This window comes from Callithrix jacchus, chromosome 13, assembly GCF_049354715.1.
Source record: "Callithrix jacchus isolate 240 chromosome 13, calJac240_pri, whole genome shotgun sequence".
Lineage (NCBI taxonomy): Eukaryota > Metazoa > Chordata > Mammalia > Primates > Cebidae > Callithrix > Callithrix jacchus.
In genome coordinates, this window is record NC_133514.1 from 96,232,038 (window position 1) to 96,256,798 (window position 24,761).

The following is a 24,761-nucleotide window of genomic DNA, read 5'->3' on the forward strand; positions in this document are numbered from 1 at the left end:
CCAAAGGATTATAAATCATTCTATAAAGACACATGCACATGTATATTTATTGCTGCACTATTCATGATAGCAAAGACTTGAATCCAACCCAAATGCCCATCAATGTTAGACTGGATAAAGAAAATGTGGCACGTATACACTATGGAATACTATGCAGCCATGAAAAAGAATGAGTTCATGTTGTTTGCAGGGACATGGATGAAGCTGGAAGCCATCATTTGCAGCAAACTAACATAGAAACAGAAAACCAAACACCACATATTCTTACTCATAAGTGGAAGTAGAATAATGAGAACATATGGGCACAGGGAGTGAAACATAATACACTGGGGCCTGTCAGGGAGTCAGGGGCAAGGGGAGGAATAGCATTAGGAGAAATACCTAATGTAGATAATAGGTTGATGGGTACAGCAAACCACCATGGCACATGTATACCTATGTAACAAACCTGCACATTCTTCATGTTTCCCAGAACTAAAAGTTTAATTACAGTATAAAAACAAAAGGATCAAAAACAAATCCTTGGAGACTACTACTTCTCATCTGACATTTTATTCTCCAAAGCATAGTTTCCTGAATGAGCAAACCATCATAACCAATTAAACTGTCCTTTTAAATGACCAAGAAACTTCATATCACTTGATGAGTTTTCTTTGCTGATGGAGAGTTTTGAAACTGATTTATCTAAAATATTACATTTCAAAGATGATTTTCTTAAGAGGAAAATGTGATCTCACTGAATGGCAAAGTTGTGTTTTCGATAGTTTATTTCCAAAGTGTATGCTTTCCCATTAATTCTATCAAATTCTAGTAAACTATTAACTCAAGGATAAGTAAAAATCTAGCCCTGCTATCCTCACACATCACACTCACTATTCTTTGCTGCCATTTAACTCTACCATGAAAGTACTGTTACTGTGGCTATGAATGCCAAAGTAAAAATCAGGATGAATTGAAATTGCCTGAAAATGTACAATTTCCCCAGATAGAATGGGTAACGTCACTGATACCTTCATGCTTCATAAAGAGTTCGATATTATTGTTCTTGCCTATTAATATCAGGATTATTGAAGAGTTAATAGATAGGAATTCCCTATGAGAACAAGAAACATACCGTCTCCTTTCAGAGACACCATAACAAGAAAGTCTGCTGGCAAGCATCTTCAAAACGTGAAAGGAGAATTTGGAGTTGGTGTCATTTTGCCTTCCATGTTTTCTTGATGTATAAAGCAAAAGCAAGATAGTCTCCTTTTTAGTTGGAGAAAAATGGACATTTTCTTTGTTCTGGAATCATGAGGCAACTGCATAGGCCCTTGAAATACTTTGACAACTTGCATAATATGTATTTTTAAATGTCATTTGGTAGAAGGGGAATGCAATCAATTGAAATTGAGGAAGCTTGAGTTCTGTTATTGCTGCTGCTATTTATGAACTGTGTGATCCCATAGAAATTAGGCATGGACTAGATCTCTAAGACTCTTTATAGCTCCCAGTTGGTCAATCAAATTAGCATTTACTCAGGACTCATTACTTTAGGATATAAAGTAATAAATAATGAAGTAGCATTCTCTTCTCAAAGTACTTACAGCCTACATTTCTGCTCCACCTGAAGTTCAGGCTTACTAAGAAAAAATAACCAAACAAAAAAACAAATCATTTTTATGAAACTTAACTTGACTTCTAACTTAATAGATTTATTTTTCTTTTCACAATGCAAAAAATTTGTACCACCTTTAAAAAATATGCATGCAGTAGTGGAAAGGATGTTCATATTTCAGATCGTAATTTTGTTAAAGGCATGTCAATAAGGGCAGAAGCTTTCAAGGGCATAAGTATGGCTATAGAATAGAGATGTTTGTAGCTGTGTATATGTATGTATGTATGATTCACAAAGTAATGTCTTGTGTTGATTCATGTGACTCTTCATGTGACATGTAAATAGAAATTAAATGTATATATAGAAACAAGGTAAATATGAATGATGTGTAAAAATGTTCACACAGGGATATTTTAGAAGGTTCTGAGAAGCACATTTTTTTAATCAGAATCAATAGATGGATTATAAGCTTTTTAACAAGCTTTTCTTTAATTGATGAATAATATGGTAAGTACAATTATGCAAATATTTGAGAGAATGAGAAGGTATAGAAAGGATTCTGTAAAACTGGAAGAATTACATAAAACATTTCCTCAAGCTCTTCTTTGCAACCTTTCCCAATGAGATTTTATGTTTAAGAGGATTTCAGTCTGAAATGCAAGGACAAAAATGTAAGATTACAGCAATTCTTAGTTAGCCGTACATTTGACCCCTGTAGTTCATGGATATAGAGATGAAGAAGTATTTCCTTGAGGCTTGAAGAGTATTAGTCACAGCAGAGGATGTTTAGGGTTACAAATTATTTTGTGCCAATGTTGATTGCCTTATCCCAAATGACAAAGCTGGCCATCTATATAGCCTAACACGCACATGTGCACACACACACAGGCATGCACACACACACATATGCTGCATATGTTTATTTGTAATGTGCAAGGTCCTCTAAAGTGCAAGATCGATGGCAGGGATTTAATAGTAGAAATCTTAATAGTCAATGAAAATCCTTAGACCTCTTTTGATGTGCACTGCTGTTAAACATGTACTAGATTTTGCTATTTTGTAAAAGTCTAATATATGCCTTTGTAATTTCCCATTAATCATTCCATTTTAAGTTTATTGAGAGTTCTTCCAACTAAACTATATGAAATACAAATGGTTGATTCCAATTTACCACTATGAATTACACATGAATTTTATCATCATTCCTCTTTGGCTTTTAAATATTCAACAAATGGTCAAAGACTATTTTCATTGTCTATGCAAGAAACCACTCAAGTTTACATATTGATCATATTAATTTTATGAAGCTAACCTGTATGTTTCATATACAAATGTTTTTTTCTGTGATTTCTGAAATCCTCACTTATAAGCAGTGAAATTACTATGAAGTCTTGTGTTATCTTCATGTAGGTAACTAAACACTCTTTGGGCCAAAATATAGAAATGAAAAAGGCAAATAGAATCTCAAAACTAGAATATAATCAATGCTGGAATTATACTTTCACCAAGTAATCCTGAAAATACATCATAGTAAGTGTTGATTTGAAGGAAATACATACTGTTAATTCTCAACAGAGTGTTGAACTAATTACCCTTAAACTGCCTTTGAGTCACTTTCTGTGATTTTCATGAGTTGCTAATGTTGGTATTTATTGTTTTAAGCAATGCATTAATGCTTGCCAAATATGATTTAAGTGGAAGAAGAAAAAGCAAAGTGAAAATTGTATTTTATCTGTTCTTTCTTTTCAAGATCAACCTTACATAAATTGTTCAAATGGAATAGCATTGAACCATCCATCCATACTTCCATGTTAGACTCAGAATTTTAAAACTGGAAAAGAAAGCTTGCAGATAATTTACTTCGTTTTATCAGCAGAGAATGTCATGATAGAACTTTACATTAATATAATAGCTCAGTATATAAAAGAAATCAACATAAAACTAATTTCTTGGAAGGTATTAAAAAGTTGAAAAGGAATAAAAGGACCACCCCATCCATAGCAACACTTGGAGGAATTCCAAAAACCTTGAACACACAGACTCCAGTTCAAACTTCTCAATTTACAAAGTAAGAAACTGAAGTCAAGAAAAGTTCAGTGACTTGACATCCTAATGTTTTGAGTTTGCAAACATGAGAAGTTACAGAAGGGATTCTGTATCTTCTAGATCTTCAAAGTGGGAAACCAAAATCCAGGAGATTTCAGTGACTTGCCCTGTGTCCATGACTCTGTCTCTACAACACAGCCAGAGCTGGGAGGCAGAGCTCCTGACTTTCCTTTATTCATGCAGTGGCTTTTCCCAGGTCTTCCTGTGGTTATCCTCCTTTCACCAGATTTGAGGTAGAAAAACATTTTATTGTTGTTTTCTCCACATGATCTCCCTGAAGGGTTTATGTGCTTGTCACCAGCAACTACAGTTTCTCTGAGTTGTTTTCAAGCCCCAGTGGACAAATAGGATAAAAGAAAAAGAAAAGGAAAGTAAGTATGTTTATCAACTATCTATAACTCATGTGCTATTTACAAAAGCTCTTAAAATTTCCAATGGGTTTTCCTGCTCCTTAAAGCTATAGTGTTGAGCCCTCCCTGCAGATAGATTTTATATATATATGTGTATATATATATATATAATATATTATTTTATATTATTATGTATTTATAAATATATATTTGTATATATTGATAAATATATACATTTATAATATATAAATATATATTTGTATAAATATATACATATATACTCTTTTTTGCTATGGAGGAATCTTTTATATTTTATATAATTATATATATAAATATATTTATTTGTATATACTTATACAAATATATATATAAATATATATACACTTTTTTTTTTGCTATGGAGGAATCTTTTTTGATTAAACTGGGAAGTTACATATACTTGCATATCTGGAAATGCATCTGTAATAACTGACCCTACCTTTCATTGCCTTCAAATATAAAATCATCATATTTGTTAATGGATTTCATTTTGTAAGTCTCAAGATTTTACTTAGACACATTGCTTTTTTTTTTTAAACCCATCAAAAGCCTATAGAGATAGGAACCTATTGCTTTAATTAGAGCAGAGAGATAATCTTTACCTCTCTGAGGCATAGTCCAGGTAACAGGCACCTGGAGTCTGCTTACCAGTAAAGTCTTTGTGATCTTCTGCAATGTACTTAACCTCTCTACACTTTATTTTTCTCCTGTGAAATGGTCATGAGACTAATACTTAATTGAATGCATGAATGGATATATCTACCCTTTTCTTTTACTTTTTTCTTCAAATTACGTTTGTGTGTGCGTGTGTGTGTGTATCTAGTTTATATATTTAAAATTGTTTTTAATGTTATAATATGCCACTCTTAGCTTACTCATTATTAGGAAAAGGCCATTTCCACACACTGTTAAAGGCATATTTTAAAAATCTTTGTTTACATAGCATTTTTCTTCTAAGCTTTATTTTGAGAATACTGAGTCTCTTTTTGTTAATTTTTTAAGCCTTTATTTTAGGTTCAGGGGTACATGTGCAGATTTGTTATATAGGTAAACTGAATCACGGAGGTTGTTTTATAGATTATTTGATCATCTAGGTTATAAGGACAGTGCCCAGTAGTTGCTGTTTTCTGATCTTTTCCTTCCTCCCAACCTCTACTCAGAAAAAGGCCCCAGTGTCTACGGTCACTTCTTTCTGTTCATATGTTCTTGTGTTTAGCTCCCACTTATCAGTGAGAACATGTAGTTTTTGGTTTTCTGTTTTTGTGTTAGTTTGCTAAAGGTGATGCCCTCCAGCTCCATCCACATTGCTGTAAATGACATCTCATTATTTTATGGCTGTGTAGTATTCCTTGGTGTGTATATATACCATATTTTCTGTATCCAGCCTACTGTTGAGCATTTAGGTTGATTCTATGTCTTTGCTATTGTGAATAGTGCTGTAGTGAACATACAAATGCATGTGTAAATATGGTAGAATAATTTATATTCTTTTTTTTTTTTTTTTTTTTGAGACGAAATTTTGCTCTTGTTACTCAGGCTGGAGTGCAGTGGCACGATCTCGGCTCACCGCAACCTCCGCCTCCTGGGTTCAGGCAATTCTCCTGCCTCAGCCTCCTGAATAGCTGGGATTACAGGCACGCACCACCATGCCCAGCTAATTTTTGTATTTTTAGTAGAGACGGGGTTTCACCATGTTGACCAGGATGGTCTCGATCTCTTGACCTTGTGATCCACCTGCCTCAGCCTCCCAAAGTACTGGGATTACAGGCTTGAGCCACCGGGCCCGGCCAATTCTACTTTTATTATATTTGGGTAGATGCCCAGGAATGGATATATAACATTAATGTGAAAGCTCAGCATATAGAAGATATCAACATAAAACTAATTTGTTGGAAGGTGTTAAAAAGTTGGGAAAGGGGATACAAGAACCCTGGCGATTCTGTTTTCAGCTCTTTGAGGAATCTTCACAATGGCTGAACTAATCTACACTCTCAACAGCAGTATATAAACATTTTCTTCTTTCTACAACCTCACCAGCACCTGTTATTTTTTGACATTTTAGTAGCCATTCTGATTAGTATGACATGGTATTTCACTGTGGTTTTGATTTGTGTTTCTCTAATGATTAGTGACTTTGTGCATTTTTTCATATTCTTGCTAACTGCATGTTATGAAACGTGTATGTCTTCTTTTGAAAAGTATCTGTTCAAGTCCTTTGCCCAGTTTTTAATGAAGTTGTTTGGTATTTTTCTTGCAAATTTGTTTAAATTCCTTACAGATTCTGGATATTTTGCCTTTGTCAAATATTTTCTTCCATTCTGTAGGTTGTGTGTGCACTCTATTGATAGTTTCTTCTGCAATGCAGAGGCTCTTTAGTTTAATTAGGTTCAATTTGTCAGTTTTTGTTTTTATTGCAATTGCTTTTGGCTTCATGCTGAAATCTTTGCAAGGTCCAATGTTTAGAATGGTATTTCCCAGGTTATCTTCCAGGGCTTTTTAAAAAAATTATTGTTTTAGGTTTAACATTTAAGTCTTAATCCATCTTGAGTTGATTTTTCTTTTTCTTTTTCTTTTTGCTTTTTTGAGACAGAATCTTGCTCTGTCACCCAGGCTGAAGTGCAGTGGTGCAGCCTCGGCTCACTGCAACCTCCGCCTCCTGAATTCAAGCAATTTTTCCACCTCAGCCTCCTAAGTAGCTGGGACCACAGGCACGTGCCACCACACCTGGCTACTTTTTTTGTATTTTTGGTAGAGATGGGGTTTCACTGTTTTGCCCAGGATGGTCTCGATCTCTTGAACTCACGATCCACCTGCCTCGGCCTCCCAAAGGCAGGGATTACAGACATGATCCACTGTGCCTGGCTGAGTTGATTTTTCTATATGGTTTCAGGAAGGGTTCCGATTTCAACCTTCTGTACATGACTGGGCAGTTATTCCAGGACTATTTATTAAATAAGGAGTCCTTTCCTCATTGCTTATGTTGATTTTGTAGAAGTAATAGATGGTTGTAAGTATACAGCATTATTTCTGGGCCCTCTATTCTATTTTATTGGTCTAAGTGTCTGTTTTTGTACCAGTACCATGCTGTGTGGTTACTGTAGCATAGTGGTATAGTTAGAAATCAGGTAATGTGATACTCAACTTTATTCTTTCTGCTTAGGATTGCGTTGGCTATTTAGGTTTTTTATTTTTGGTTCCATGTGAGTACACCAAACTACATCCATCTTAGATGTGAGCCTGACTGATTCCATCTTGGCTTCTCCCCCTGCCATTTCTCCCATGAGTGCATACCTGGGGTGCACTGTGCTGGGTCATGTTGTGCTTAGAACCATAGAAACACATAACCGTTGTAACCATACCCTGCTTGACAAATCCACTTGCTATGGTGAACATCTCCTTGACTGATCATATGGAAATTACTGAATGCCCCCTTTGGTAACCACCAATCATGGGAACTGCTTGTGTATACCTTCCTTAGTTATTATCAACAATCATGGGAGCCTCCTGCCTCCTAGTTACCAGTCTCCTCCCCTAGCTTGCTTACTCTGCTTCTGTAGAACTCTGCTTTGACCCCTCACCTTGAGCAACATATAAAAGGAAATCAAACCCCTTCCTTGGGGCTGAGAGATTTTGAGCATGAGCTGACTCTCGGTCATTGTCAATGATTAAATTTCAGAGTGTGGCACTTACCATACAACTCGCTGAGTTGTAACACATGAAATTGAAAGTAGTTTTGTTTTCTAAGTCTGTGAAAAATGTGAGTCGTAGTTTGATAGGAATAGCACTGAGTCTGTAAATTGCTTTGGGCAATGTATTAGGGTTCTCAAGAGAGACAGAATTAATAGATTAGATGTATATATGAAAGGGAGTTTATTAAGAATAACTGACCCACAGGCTCACCATTTTGTTTTCTAAGTCTGTGAAAAATGTGATTAGTAGTTTGATAGGAATAGCACTGAGTTTGTAAAATTGCTTTGGGCAATGTAGTAGGGTTCTTAACAGAGACAGAATTAGTAGATTGGATGTATATATGGAAGGGAGTTTATTAAGAATAACTGACTCACAGGATCACCAGGTGAAGTCCCACAATAGGCTATCTGCAAATTGAGCAAGGAAACCAGAAGTGGCTCAACCAAGTCCAAAAACCTCAAAAGTAGGGAAACCAATTTTCTAGCCTTCATTCTATGGCTGAAGGCCCGAGAGCCCCTGGCCAACCACTGGTATAAGTCCAAGAGTCCAAAAGCCAGAGAATTTGGAGTCTGATATCCAAAGGCAGAAAGCATGCAGCATAGGAGAAAGATGAAGGACAGAAAACTCAGCAAGTCAGCTTCTTCCACCTCCTTCTGCCTGCTTTTTCTAGCCATGCTGGCAGCAGAGTAGATGGTGCCCAAACACATTGTGGGTGGGTCCTCCTCTCCCAGTACAGTGACCCAAATGTTAATTTCTTCTGGCACTACCCAGAAACACCCAGGTATACCCGGAAACAATACTTTGCATTCTTTAATCCACTGAAGTTAATACTTAACCAACACAGGCAATATGGCTGTTTTAATGTTATCGATTCTTCCTATCCATGACCATGGAATGTTTTACATTTTTATGTCATATCTGATATCTTTGAGCAGTGTTTTGTAATTCTTGTTGCAAAGATTGTTCCCCTTCCCAGTTAGCTGTATTCCTAAGTATTTTATTCTTTTTGTGGCAATTGTGAATGGGACTGTGTTCCTGATTGGCTCTCACCCTGGATGTTGTTGGTATATAGGAATGCTACTGATTTTTGTACATCGATTCTGTATCTTGAAACTTTGCTGAAGTTGGTTATCAGAACAAGGAGCTTTTGGAAAGAGACTGGGGTTTTCTAAATATAAAATAATGTCATCTGTAAATAGGGATAGCTTGACTTCCTCTCTTCCTATTTGGATACCTTTTATTTTATCCTTCTACCTGATTGCTCTGGCCAGGACATCCAGTACCATGTTGAATAGGAATGGCTTGGAAATTGTTTAAATGCAAAAAGGGTAAAAGATATATCTCTGCTTCCACAACCACTGAACACTTTCAACTTGACATATTTACTTCCAGAGACAGTTTTCAAAAAAAACAAAAGCTTTCAGGCCAGATATAGTGACTTATGCCTGTAATTTCAGCACTTTGGGAGGCTGAGGCAGGAGGATTTCTTGAGCCTGGAAGTTCAAGACCAGATTGGGCAACATAATGAGACCCCATCTCTGCAGCAAAATAAAGTTAGCCAAGCATGGTGGTATGAGCCTGTAGTCTCAGCTATTCAGGAGAGTGACATGGGAGGATCACTTCAGCCTGGGAGGTTGAGGCTGCAGTGAGCCATGATTATGCCCTTGCACTCCAGCATGGGTGACAGAGAGACAGACATTGTCTCTAAAAGAAATAAAGTTATATTTTTATTCAAGGGCATAATGGATGAAGCCCCTGCTTAAAAAGAATAAGAATGATTAGAACATCTCATAGTAGATATTTACCATTGGATTCCTCTTCTAATTTTTCTACCTTTGGATCTTTAGTAGCTAAAGTATTTGTTTCACCCTGTTCAGTTTCATAACAATGGAATTCTTTTCAGTAACCATGGTTTCTATTGTGTTTACTTTTATTCATATATATACCAATATATCAATATATATCAAAACATACCACCAATTATTTTTCTACAATGCCTAACTTTCTAGTTTGCTGATACTCTTAATTGCATGAATTTCATTGTTAGATTTATTCTAAAAAGTGTTATATTTCCTGAGCACTTTTCGTAATGGACAAACTACATTTCTATATAAAAGATCCTGTGTAATATTCTCGGGTAACAGCACTCCATTGTCTTCTGATAATGTATATTATCATATGGAAATCTGATTCCCTTTCACCATTTATAGATGTGTTTTGATTTTGCTTTTTCTGTCTGGATGTCCAAATAATTGTTTACTCTTCATCTTATATCTTAAGTATCTTTACTCCTCATCTTATATCTTAAATTAGATATATCTCTGTCTTTTGATATTTGTGTACTCAGCTTCCCAGAAACACAGTCTTTCAAGTTGAAAATTTAAATTTATTTTCCTGGAAAAAAATATCCTATTATTTAACTTTGAATATATCTTCTGTCCCATTTGTGGGCTCATAGCATCAGGAAGGCCAGTTATTTCAATACTGCCTCATCTTTCTTTGCACTCCTTTGTTCTGGGTACAAACTGTGCTAATTTAATTCCTTCAACTTTCTCATTTACATTCATTTTGATGATAATGAGTCTGACATATGTTGATAATTTGATTTTTGGTGACATCTATTATGACAGTTGTACTTCCTAATTTATGTATTCGTTATCTAATGATGTTGCAATGTATTGATTATCTAATGATGTTGTTTTGGTTCTTGATTAATGAAGCAAGGACCTAAGGTCCACTAACTCCCCTTTCATTTAGTTCTCTTGTTTTATCCCCTAGTCTTTGACCTCTAGCTTTATTGAGTTTATTTTCATTTTAAATTAATCCATTGTGTGACGCAACTTGGAAAGTTTCTTTCCGTCTCTATCTTGTATTTTCTTCTGGATTAAGTGCTTTATTTCTTACATTAAATCTCTCTCTTCTCTTCCTCCATCCCCACACCTCTTTTTCTCTCACTCTTTTGCATTAATGTTGGCTGTATTATGTTTCCATATTTACTATGCCTGTCTTTTATCTTGACCATGTGGGAGTGGCACTGTTGAGACATTTTACTTGCTCTAACGTAGTATAGGTTACATCTAGGCTTCTTTGCCATACTTCTTGGGATCCCTTAAACTCCACTTTGAGGGCTGGATGTTTCACATTTTATGCATTTATAAATAACCAGCAGACATGGTAGGGGCATGAGTTCAGTTGAAGCAGCATTCAGACTCTTTTAGGAAACCTAGCTTTGCCTGCTAGTGCTGTCTTCTACTCTTGTTTGTGGGAGAAGGGCCTGTTCTCAGGTTTCCAATTAACTCTTTAATTCATTGGTGGGCCACAAGCCTTACCTTCCTCAAAGTCACCTCCATCTCCTATGTGTCTCCCCAACAGTAATTGCAACTTCTTCTCAATCAAAAAAGGAAAGGCTGGGCACGATGGCTCACTTCTAATCCCAGCACTTTGGGAGGCCAAGGTGGGCAGATCACTTGAGGTCAGAAGTTCAAGAGCAACATGGCCAACATGGCAAAACCCCTCTCTACTGAAAATACAAAAATTAGCAGAGTGTGGTGTCATGCACCTATAATCCCAGCTACTTGAGAGGCTGAGGCAGGAGAATTGCTTAAACACAGGAGGTGACCATAGTAGTGAGCCAAGATGGCATCACTGCACTCCAGCTTGGGCTACAGAGCAGACTCCATCTCAAAAAAAAAAAAAAGACAAAAACTTAAGACTATTCGTAATTTTCTATTGATTGATGTTTAGAGGTGTGAGTGAGAATGCTTAGGCTTTCCTCTAAACATTTTAGGACAGTTTCTGGGGTTTAAGGAAAGATAAGAAAGTAAATGCTCCTTTTTCTGCTCTACTCCGAAAACACTTGTTTTGATTTTGTTGTTATTATTCTTTGCTATTGCTATGCTTTCCTTTCATTCTTTGCTGTGGGTGATTTTTATGTGTCAATATATGTACTAGGACTCACTTTGTATTTCATTTAGGAATTAAAAGAGGGAAATTTAGTTATGTGTTATATCTACCATTCTCTAATAAAATATCTAATAAGAAACTTGAAAAACAAATTTTCTATTGTATTTTTGTCTACTTTTCCAATGCAGTTAAAAATACATAGGATTAATTCTTATGCATGACAGAAACATTTCTTCTACGCTTTTAGGATAGCCACATCATTTTCTCTCAAATACTAACTGGTAATACTAGAAAATATTTGACTGAGAAAAAATAATAGCTCTCAAATTTCTGTCAGTGTGTATTGTTAAGAACAGAATGATTTATTCCGGGTATTTGTGGCATCATAAAACATACATTTAACATTTACATCTTGTTTCCCTTAACATAGTGTCATTTACTTCACAGCTTAATCTGAAAATTAGTCAAAGAAAGATGTTTATCAATTGTATATGTATGGATATATATTTGTGTGAGTCTGTGTGTGCACAGGACACTTTAAGTATTCTATGTGATTTTATATTTTATGCAGAAGAAGAGTAGTCCCTCAGCATTTATGGGGATAGGTTTTAGGAGCTCCTGCAGATACCAGAATCTGTGGGTACTCAAATTCCTAATAAATAATGTTGTAATACTTGCATATAACCTACATAAATCCTCCCATATATTTTAAATCATCTCTAGATTACTTATAATACTTAATACAGTGTAAATGCTGTATAAATAGTTGTTAAACTGCATTTATATACTTTATTTTTTGTAGTTGTTTTGCTTCTTTTTTTATCTGCAGTTCTGAGTCCTTGACTGCAGAAACCATAGATATGAAGGACCAGCTATATAGGATCTCATTTGAGAATATATAAAAATTATGTCATATGAGAATATATAGAAACACTTATATAAATATGTATGTATATGAATGCTCATCCACACATATGCAAACTTAATTTTTGGAGAGTTGTCAGTATCTATCAAAGACCACTGATCGCATATAAATCATTTCCAGCCACTGTATTAATGAAAGCATAGCAATAATGTCGGTAAGTATGTATAATTAGGACCCTTAGATAATTCTTCTATTATTATCACTGGTTTGAGCCTTACAAAATTGTGCTCTGAATTTGATCCTTGACTCCACAATTAAAGAGAGAAATGGAAAGCTTAGTCTGGATTTAGAGAGAAACAACTCTGATTACAGAAAAAGCTAGAACTGAGGAAGGGTAATGGGATTATTTGTCTGGCTAAAGAAAATTGTGTAGACAGATCTAGAATCATTTCCTAGCATATATGAAGGACTATAAAGGCTTTTCATCCCACAGCATATACAGCAGAATTTTTAGATATGAGAAAGTAATTCTCAGCAAATTGTGCTCACAGTAAGGGTACTGTCAGGGTATGAAAAATAAATTCAAAAATTCTAAATTTTTATTTCTCTAAGATTATTAAAATATTGTCATTGCCAATGATAGCAAAGTTGCTTACAATTTGTGTCTTCTAATACTCTGTTGATGAAATTAATATTTACTTTAGAATAAAAGAATCTTCTTATATCTTAAATGTCATTTCCCACTTACATTTTCCAAAGCTATGACTCATCTGCAGCCAGAAGATGACTCAATGCATAGGGGTTTGCCTGTGGGGACTGAGCTACACTTATGTATGGTCATCTGTAAATATTTACTAAGCACCTATCCCATGCTTGGCCCTTGGGACACAAAGATAAATAAGGCAATCCATGTTCTCAAGGAGTTAGTAGCTTAGTGAATTCATATCCAAGTTGATGCCACAATGGGATGAACTGCTGTAGGATCCACTGTTTTTCTGTCATGTAGTTTTCAGTAATAATATATTTACTTCCATTTGAGAAAACATATGTATAATTAAATATCCCACTAGGGCTTATGCCTGTGTGAGGAAAAATAAAGTTAACATGTATTCCAGAAGTTGTCAGAGCACCTAAGCACATTCCCCTCATCATGGAAATAATCACTGTCAGACTAGATTGAAAGGACTCATGGAATAGAAAATGCTTAGAATAAAATTCATACCTTGAAATCCATTTTTCAAGAACAGTAGAAGTCCAATCATTATTAACAGAATGTAACTTAAGTATGCTTTTATTTTCAGTGTGTAATACATTCTCATCTCTTAAGGCTAGAAGCCTACTTAACCTAAATTTTTAGATAGTGTAGTCAGGTATGTGTGAGAGACGCTCTTATGGAGAATCAAATGCAAATCTGAACAACCCAGTCCTATGAGAGAGTACAGATAGGTAGATAGGAGGAAATAAACCAGAGAGAAATATTAAGCAGACTTCAAGTCACTTGTCACTTAAGAAAAGGCCTGGAGAGAAGTGCTGAATAGGACAGAAGATGCATCATCACAGCACCTTGTTTAAAAAAGAGTGGAAAGAAGGATTATGCATTTAAAGATCAAGTTAGCTGAATACAAGTTACTTTGGCAACAAGAGTTGGTGCAGGAAGAATTGAAACTATGGGGTTGCATTTCTCAAGTCTAAATTGAGCACTCTCTTATGCTATTGCCTAGAATGAGGATTTTATTAAGGTATGTTTAACAGAGAAGCTGCATTTACAAAGAATATATTTTCTCATATGACTTGTGTATTAGTCCTTTCTCACACTGCTATAAATATACTACCTGAGTCTGAGTAATTTATAAAGAAAAGAGGTTTAATTGACTCACAGTTCTGCATGGCTGGGAGTCTTAGGAAACTTAAAATCATGGTGGAAGTCAAAAGGGAAGCAAGACACATATGTCTTCACAAGGTGGCAGGAGAAAGTGAGGAAGTGGCACACTTTAAAACCAAGAGCTCTCCTGAGAACTCACTATCATGAGAACAGCATGGGGGAAGCTGCCCCTGTGATCCAGTCGTCTCCTACCAGATCCCTCTCTCAACATGTGGGGATTACAATTCGAGATGAGACTGGGGTGGACAAACAGAGCAAAACGATACCAATATGTTATCTCCAAACCCACACTTAATGCCAGATGGCTTCCTTTGTAGTAATATGAACTCAGTTATATGTGAAACAATGACTCCTTAAAGTGAAATGATCTGTTTATACTGTTTTAATACTGCACTTGAAATAACCCATTTGTTTTGGATATAGAGGTAGCACAATTTGGCAGCAATCTCCTCCTAGATATTTGGTGTGATTAGTCTTTTCAGATATATGCATTCCAAAGAAGATTAATGGGTTTATTATATCCAGTATTTCAACAAAAAGGAACAAATGAAGTCCAAACGTACATGGCTTCAGGGAAATGAGCTGACTCTACTATTCTCAGGGCAGAATCACAGCCACTCAAAGATTATGCTTACTTTTATTTTTCTCCTAATAAAATCTGTTCATCAATTTGTCTTTTTTCTTTAATTCATGTTGTTCAGTCACCAGAGTGGCTTGTATTGCCTACTGTTAATTTAAAACCACCTGTGTGGTTTTAAAAATGCTTTTCTTATCATTTCAAGGAGCTCTGGTAATTATTTGGAATATCATGTTTTTAAATATCTATATCATATTTTCAAAGTTCAGATAATGTGGAAAATATTATGTATTATGGTGATATTTTGCAATTGACCCATATTTATTACATACTTAACTAACTAGAAAAGAATAGCTAAGTTACATCTAAAAGTTAAAATAAAAAGAAACCAAGTCTTCAGCCATATGAGGTGTTGCTGAAAATAATGACAGGCATTTATTATGTGAAATAAAACCCATAATACTATTTAGACTGTTGGTGATGACTTTGGAGCTCAAATCCAGAAGATATTTTATTGTACAGGATTCAAACAAGTAGTCGTGGCTTATAAACATTAAAAAAAAAAAAACAGATAAACTTAAAGAAAACTTTTACCCAGATTTAAGGTTTGTTTATACGACTCTTGCAATTGCAGTCTGGAGGTCTTTCTCATGTATAATGCATGTCTAAATATGATGGACTTTTTAAAAAAATTATATTTTTTCTACGTTTCTATCTCTTATTGGTCATTTTTTTGTTGTTGGGATTCCTTCTCTCAGACTTCCATAAAAATAATTCTTTATGTACATACTAGAATTACTTGCAAAGATCCTAGGAAACCCAGATCTGATGGAAATGTGAACATTTTATTTCTGGTCATGGATTTTATCCAACGAAGGAAAGTATAACTGAAATCAGTATCTTCCCTGAAATTCTTGAAACAATGGACATGTGTACTAAGCTTTTCTCAGAAATGGGCTAATACTATGTAAATGGAACAATTTGATAAAAATTCATGATACTTTTATTGGTCATTAGGAAATTGCTGCCAACCAAAAAGCTTAAATAGTGAAATGAGTCCTTCCACAGAAGTAGGAGGAAGTGGGGAGTTATACAATGTGCAAAGGGATTTAAAAAACAAACAAACATATGCTTCAGACTCCGTCTTTAAGAACCTTAATCTGGTTGGTAAATAGTGATATATGTGGAAGATAATTTATTATAATAAATGGTGTAAAAATTGGGCATGGAGGTAGAGCACTACAAGAAGCAGAAAAAGTTCACAGCTTCATGAAACATTATGGAAAAGGGAGATGTGAGTTGCTTCTTGGAGAATAATATAACATATATTATTTGAGGCATGTAATTCCAGACAGGAATGCATGACCATAAATATGTTGAAGAAATATATCCATGGCCATTGATGAATAATATTCACTCTTATAGTCAGTTTTTCGATCTGTAAAATAATGCAATTATATTAAGTCATCCTAGAGAGCCATTTTAACTATTATATCATGTTTTAACAGCAGGTAGAATTGGTTTAGGTAAATTAGATGCTTTCTTTAGAAGAGGAATGAGAAATAAGATTTGAGCAGGTAAGTTTTTAACCTCTGAGTTATTAAACATAAAGTTAAAAACTTGGCCTTTATTCTGTGGACAATGACAGTTCACTGACAACATTTTGAAAACTGAAGTTGACAATGAAAGTTTTGTCATAATTTTAAAATGGTATTTCCCATGACCCTTTAGCTAGAGATGGCTTTATCAATTTGTATAGGACTCCAGAGTGGTGAATGCTATAACATGATTATACCTCAATCCTAAATTCTAGGAAGTAATCCTATAATGGGACAAAAAGATCCTAGATCCTAGTCTGTTCATCACTTAAAAATAAAAACCAACATAGGTCAAAAAAGAGAAAAATTGGGTAAACTTTATCTGTCCACTGCATTGCAGAATAGTGTACTCACCAAAAATATATTAAGTTACATACCGATTTCACAGTAGCATGATAGAGCCTCTTCCATGGAGAAGTCACACACGAATGTCAAGTGTAAAACATATACACAAATAAGTAGAGTGCAGGAGAAACCAAGTCAAATGCCACAAATCAATTAAAATAAACACCACAGGGTTCCCAAAAGGAAAAAAAAATTCAAGAAAAATTCAGGAGATCCTTCTTGAAGAAGTAGCTTCATGAAGGATAGGAAGGTGTCTGTATTAGTCCATTCTCATGCTACTGATAAGTACATACTGGAGACTGGGTAATTTATAAAGGAAAGAGGTTTAATTGACTAACTGTTCTGCATGGCTGGGGAGTCCTCAGGAAACTTATAGTCATAGTGGAAGGGAAAGCAAACATGTCCATCTTCACGTGGCGGCAGCAAGGAGAAGTTCAGAATGAAAAAGGGAAAAGCCTCTTATAAAACTGGGAGAGCTAGCATGGGGAGAAATGCCAGATATAGATGATGGGGAGGAAAGCAGCAAATCACACTGCCATGTTTCTACCTATGCAACAATCTTACATGTTCTTCACATGTACCCCGAATCCTAAAACGCAATAAAAAGAAAAAAATTTAACATTACATACTTATTACAAAGGAAAAAAGAATACATTGGAAATGCCTGGAAGACATCACTAGGTAATCAAAGTGAACATGGTTAGTAATGGGACCAATTATGTGCCTTCTGATTGGAAGCAATGAGAACATAGCATCACTCGTAAAGATATTCCTGCCAAAGGTGCTAAAACTTGACTCTCATCATGAGGAAGCATCAGAAAAATTCAAAATGAGGGATATTTTGCACAATAACTGGTCTATACTTTTTTAAAGTGTCAGTCATAAAATAAAGGAAAGGGGATTTTTTTTCTATATGAAAGAAAACAAGAGAGATATGACAAATAAATGGAACTGGATCCTAAAAACAAAAAACCTTCAGATCTCATGAGAACTCACTCACTATCATGAGAATAGCATTAGGTAACTGTCTCCATGACCAAATTACCTCCCTACTGGGTCCCTCCCATGACAAGTGGGGATTATGGGAACTATAACTCAAGATAAGACTTGGGTGGAGATATAGCAAAACCACATCACTGTCTATTATAAAGTGAAACAGTAAACATTTCAGGATTAGAAAATAGAATTTACAATGACTCAGAATTAAAAAATGGTCTTTTGTATCATTGAAGCATGGGGTATATGTAAGTCATGTGTGGAAGGTAAGTTTAAGAAGTAAGCAATTATTCAGTGATGTATTATTTAAAAGAAAGATAGAAAAGCTTTAACCTAATTCCTAATACTACCCAAGCCTGTATATTTAGACCTTCTTAAGACACTCTCCCATGTTATGTAAGTATTTTAATTCCTTTTGCTCAGAAAGTAGGAAGATACACTTTAATAATATTTCTGAAAGGTGTTCTAAAATAACCAATACCTGTTATTTCCCCTAATAGTCATGATACCTCATTCTTCACTCTTTATTTTTTCTTATCATTCATTGAATGTGAAAATTAGAGAATCTAACATGGAAATAAAGATACCAAGATAGCCAGAAAAGACAAGGTGTCCAGTGTAATGCTAAAAGCCTAAGAAATATAAGATTACAAAATATAGATCAAAGCTCATATATACATTTGTAAGCAGGAAGTAATTGTTGAACTATTCATGTAGTACTTAGCAGTATTACAACTATAATTATATGGTTAAATCAGATGATTTTCCCCTTGGTTAATCGGAAATCCCTCTATTTTATTTATCAATAAAAGAGATGGTTTTAGAAATTCACTGTGTGATCAGCTTTGCTTTATTTAGTTCCATTGAAAGGTAATAAACAGAAAAATGAGTCCTATCACCCCAAATTAGAGAAACAGTGAATCTGCATGAAATTATTAGAAAACAGCAATCACTTAAACTCAGTCATTTGTTTTTAAGAAATTCTGTTATGTATGCACATTATTTTTGACACTGGAAATATAGAAAACTAATTGGAGGATCAGGAAATAACAAAATGGAAAAAAGCAAGAGGCTACACACACATACACACACACAGACACATCATATATATTTATGCATTTACATATACTTATATACAATAATTATGTTTGTTACCAGTGATACACTCTGATATATTTTTGTATTTGTTTTCTTTATCATACAATTATGCACTATTATTCAAGAACACTAACTGTCATTAATCTCAATTCTTATCTCCAGATTATAGATGAGGATAGTAACAGAGGCACTTAGGGTGAGAGAAGAGCCTGAGATTTAAACACAGACCAACCTGGCTCTGTTATTTTGGTCTTGAAGCCTCTCTTTTCTCTTCTTCAATATAAATTTGGTATTCTCTTCTCTCCTTTTTTCTCCCTCTGTACTTAATACTTTCTATTCCTAATCGCGCGCTCTCTCTCTCTCTCTCTCTCTCTCTCTCTCTCTCTGTGTGTGTACATATATGTAAACATATGTATTGAAATTTTAGTCTCAACCCAGTCTATTAATTTCAAGATATACTAATGGATGTGACCCAAATTTCAAAAAACTCTAATGTAGACATAATGATTTCAGAAACAGCACAGGTAGTTTTTACAGCACCAAGAAAGAACTTCAAGGGGGCGGAGGGTTAGAAATATGTGTTTTTATTTAATGGTTCAAATTGCTTATCACCATTATCTCTGAGACTCTGGAAATATTATTGCATTATCTTTCAACCAGGATTTTCAAGCGGCAAAAGAGACAATTATACCAAATCAGTTTAGTACGTAGGCAGGGAATCAGACTGTCTGGCTTCACAATTTACAAGATGTGTAATTTTGGGAAAGTTATTTAAACACCTTGTACTTCAATTCCTCCATTTGTAAAGTGGGGATAATAGAATCTGCTTCAGCTAGTGGGAGTGAGAAGAATAACTGTAAAGGGCTTAGACTAATAAATTGTGCATTGTCAGCTCTCAGTAAATGTTGAATATTGACTAGTAAATGAACACTTGACCAAAGTCTTTGGAAAAACAGACAACAGAATAGAACTGTTCCATAAAGTTAACTAATATATCTGCTCAGAGACATTTAACTAATATTTTTGATATCTTTTGATTTATCGTCAGTGAATTTGGCTAAGGAATCAAAAAAGTCTTATATTAATATCATTAATAATAAATAAATAATTTTAGCCCTGTAGACAAAGATCACATGTTCTGTTTAGAATGACTCTCAGACACATATTTTGTGTGGATTTTACGCCATGAACATTAATGTTTCCCAGCCACGTCATCTAAATTAACTTGATTTGTGATTAAAGAATTTATAAGTCGTTTAGTGCTAGAGGTCCAAATATTTAGTTACTAATCAGGAAAATAAGAGAGAAAGAGAGATCATTCAGCAGGAAAAGTCAGGACTTGAATCCTGGGAGTTTTTGCCAGCTTTCCTATTTTTCTAGAAGGCAATGGCCATCAAAGATGGAAAGTTCACTTTGGTGTCGGGAAAGTCGTGCTGATGGCTGTGACTTAATCAAAAAATTAGCACCCATCACTCATTGAGCATGACAAAAATGACAAAAGCAGTCTACCTTTGATAATGGCTGCTAAAAATATGAATCCATTTTCTTGGTGAAACAAGATCATGGCTGCTACTTCACTGTGAATTTAATCTGGCTTCTCAGTCAATAAGAATGTTTAAACCTGACATCACTCTAAGTTTCCCCATGGAAAAGGATAAACATTACTTTTTAAATTTTCTTTCTCCTAGGCTAGGTTTTGAGGAACTAAGCCTGAGAGATTCATTAGCAAAGATGTGTTATATTTGTAATTTTCATTCAATTGCAAATTTCCATCATAGAGTAACTAGTGTTATGATAATTAAGAAATGGAATTAAATTAGTGTATCACACACCATGCTGAGAAAATAATAATACAGTACAGTAATACACTACAATAGATAACGGCTAAGACAATAAGAATGTGGCCACAATAAAGACGACACATGCATTTTGTAGTTCCCTATCACTATAACCAGTTTCAAGAGAAAAATGAGTCCATCACATTAACTCAATCCTAATGAAACTCTAGAATTAAAGGGCATCTGAGCTTTCTTATCTTACACTCTGGGTTGTCTCAGTTCCACCAGCTTCCCTTTCTTTGCTTCATTAGAACAGTTTCCAAAGACTTACGTACTTTTCAGTGTGTAGGTCAGTTGGATCCAAACACTTGATTCAGAATGTTTGTTATGTATGGTTTTTTTTTTTTTTTTTTTTTAAAGTGTTTCTTTTTTTCTTTCCTTGGGGCAGAACACCATTAACTGAAACTGTTTAACTACATTTGGGGGAACAAAAGATTTGTTTTATAATAGTTCCTGTATAATAAGCTAAGGGTTTAGGGAATGATTTGAATTACAACTATTTTCTATCCCAGAGAAGTGTTCTAAACTCAGTAGCATGCAAGTTCACATCCCCCCCCCCCACTCACTTTTTTTTCTGTCTTTGCAGTTCCGCCATGGTTTTTAAATCATCCTTCCAACCTCTATGCCTATGAAAGCATGGATATTGAGTTTGAATGTACAGTCTCTGGAAAGCCTGTGCCCACTGTGAATTGGATGAAGAATGGAGATGTGGTCATTCCTAGTGATTATTTTCAGATAGTGGTAATTATTTTTTTCATATTTGTTTTACAATCCCATTCATCATTTCCTATTTTTTTCATGTTTTTCTTCCTGAACAAAAAAAAAAAAAAAAAAAAGTTCTTGTGGGAGATTTTTTTGTGGTGTGTTAAGAAAATTATTCAAATAAAGTAAATGATTTTTAAGACCTAAGAATTTTTGAGCTGAAAAACAGTGATCAAAGAGTTCAGCCCTCAGGTTTTACAGACAAGACTTTAAAACATATAAGCAGACAAAAATAAATGAAATACAGAGAGCCTAAGACTTGCCGAGTAGTTTCACAGTTTCACTCCTGGTTTATTGAAAAGAGTTTAGAACCTAATTCTAGACTTAAGCCAAGAATCTCTTCTTTGACCTTTACCCATTTTAGTACAGTTTCATAAGATGTGCTATTATGATTATAAAGTCTTTACTTGGTAATACAGACGCCTTATTTTTTCTACCCTGCCACATAGGACCAGCTGATCCTACATGAGCAGTTGAGAAGGGCAGTGTTATGTGGTGATGAGGACACTGAATGCTGGTGGCATTTGTGGCTGCGGTGATAGAGAGGCCATGAAGACTCAGAGTACATATTGCTTTGTAATTTTGAATACTGGAACAAATTGAAGCTAAGAGGAATAACTTTTATAGTTTCTTATAAGTTTTAGTTCATTTTCTATCCCTATTGTGGGAGATAATAGGGGTAATGGTACTGTATTCAGTGAACTGTTGCCCTAGTACACAGGGAGTGCTCAATACCTTCCACTATTGTAGTTTTCGCTGTTACTGGCAGAATGCTTATCTCATTTGCAAAATGCTCTGTGAAAACTCTCCTAGAGGTATAGGTCAGCATTGGAGGTTCTGATTTTAGATATATGAATATCTGAGAACAATAAGAAGTTCTTTTCAAATAGCAAAGAATTTGCAGCTAAAGAAGAGGGTTTTAGGTCTACTTATGTTTGAGAAGCAGACATGACTCTTTCAAACAGCTGTCAACGAAGCCTGATCTCCTAGACAGTATGAGACTAGAGCATAGCCATCCTGTGAGTCCAGACACAATCTCTCCATCATATTACAATGGCCTTTGTTGTTAAGTACCTTTTCCACAATCAGTCGACTTTCAGAAACGTTCATAATTTTTGTGTACATACATGTTGGCCTACTATAAAGGTTCTTAAAGAAGAAATCCATAAAGTATATATTTATCATTTTTCTCATCACTTACCATTTTTCACTTTTAGTTGCTTTGTTTAATTGGTTAGAAATAGAGTAAGAAAGATAAAAATTTAACTTTTAAATGCCACAGCAAACCATTATTTCCTTTAAAGGCAATGCTATTTCCACTACCACTGAATTAAAAATGATCTGCCAATCTGCACCTTAAAAAGTGTTGTATATGCCTAAAATATATGGTACTTGGACTTAAAGGAAATTGTTCAGTGCCCTTAAGGACACATGATAAAATGCAACATTCTTTTTCTACATTTTCAGTATAATCTTTCTCCCAGCATGACTCATTACAGACAACCTATTTAAATTCTTCTTTCTTAAGGTGAAAGAAAATGTAAGGTATGTGCTCTGTTTGCATTAAATTGTGCTTAAAAATATTTCTCCAAACGCTCCAGTATTTGAGAGCCATTGGCTGTCAAACACATAACATTGAACACAAATAGTAAGTTACATGAGAATTGTTAATTAAAAGTTAGTCAGCTTTATCAAAGAATTTTACATCAGCTAAGAATTGACTACAAGACACTAAAAACATTTGAGAATTCCCCATGAGGTAATATTTATCTCTTAATGACTCCAGAGGAAGTGATTTAACACGTTTCACTTACTTAACTAATTCTTACACTAATATTGAAGATAAACTTAGTTAGTACAATTAAACGCTATCTCTAGATCATTTTGTCATACATCCTTGAAAACCATGGTGGCTCAATTTTTAAATAAAAGGAGTTAATATTGCTGTATTTAATTTTTAAAGGTGAAGCATTTCAGCCATACAACAAGAACCACATAGGTATAAAATATTCACCATACTCCCCTCTTCAAACCCAAAAAGGTATACGTTAAAGGCATTAACATTTTTAAAGAATTTTTAGATATTTTTCTGGGCAAGCACTTCCAGGAAATATCCAACTTTGATTTCTTGTCCTTTAGAATCTGTAGTTATCAGTATTTACATATTTTTCTGTTTTTCCTGGGCAGCTACTAAACCTGAACTTCCTTCAGTAACAAGTAAAAGAATGAGATTTCTTTCGCTGCTAATCTTTGTTTCTTCTGTACCTAATAAAAGGCTTGTCCGTTGACTGCACATTTAGATATTCAGGATGATGTATATTTTTTTCAGCATATTTTTTTATTGCAGAGCTAGGTTAAACTGATGCCTGTGAATTCAGAAAAGAAAATTGGGAATGTGTGACATTTCCCAAGTGGCATAGGACATGTCTGTGAGGCTGAGACACCTCATGGCCTCTCCTATTGATTCTTCTGTGGTGTTTTATTCAACTTTGGTCTTGTCTAAGTTCATTTTGTCTCCTTGAGTTTTTTGTTTTTTAAAATATCTCACCTGCTTTTTTTTTCCCTAGGGAGGAAGCAACTTACGGATACTTGGGGTGGTGAAGTCAGATGAAGGCTTTTATCAATGTGTAGCTGAAAATGAGGCTGGAAATGCTCAGACTAGTGCACAGCTCATCGTCCCTAAGCCTGGTAAGAAGAAATTTGCTTTGGTACCTGTAATTAAAATTATCCATAGTCTGTTTGTAAAATCCATATGGTTTTCCCTACCCCTCAAAGCAAATATGGCAATATGAAATTATGTAGTTAATTAAGGCATATACTTGCGTATTGAGGATATATTCTTGCTAGAAAATTATACATATATATTTATCTCCAATGAGATAAAGTCATCATGAATAATAGGGCCTCTGGTTTTCAAGGCAATAACCACTAAATTACTACCTTCTCCCTTTTTTATAGCCTGCCTTTCTTCCCAACATTCCATTTAAATATGAAATATATAATATATATATTGAATATATGTTTTGTTTATATTTTAGTTATAAATGTGCATATAAATATAGGCACATACCTAAAAATACATATACACAAGAACTATACATATATTCTTAAATAT

General features: G+C 34.7%; 1 protein-coding gene across 5 annotated transcripts in view; it reads left to right on the forward strand.

The window, feature by feature from the left end:
- Window positions 1-24,761, forward strand: part of DCC (DCC netrin 1 receptor) — a 1,205,330-nt gene that overhangs the window by 693,772 nt on the left and 486,797 nt on the right. For all 5 annotated transcript variants that reach the window (XM_002757246.7, XM_008979838.5, XM_035271116.3 and 2 more), the window contains exons 6-7: window positions 21,471-21,625; window positions 24,214-24,334. In XM_002757246.7, the coding sequence (XP_002757292.2) occupies window positions 21,471-21,625; window positions 24,214-24,334 (276 nt within the window). The remainder of the gene's footprint in view (window positions 1-21,470; window positions 21,626-24,213; window positions 24,335-24,761) is intronic.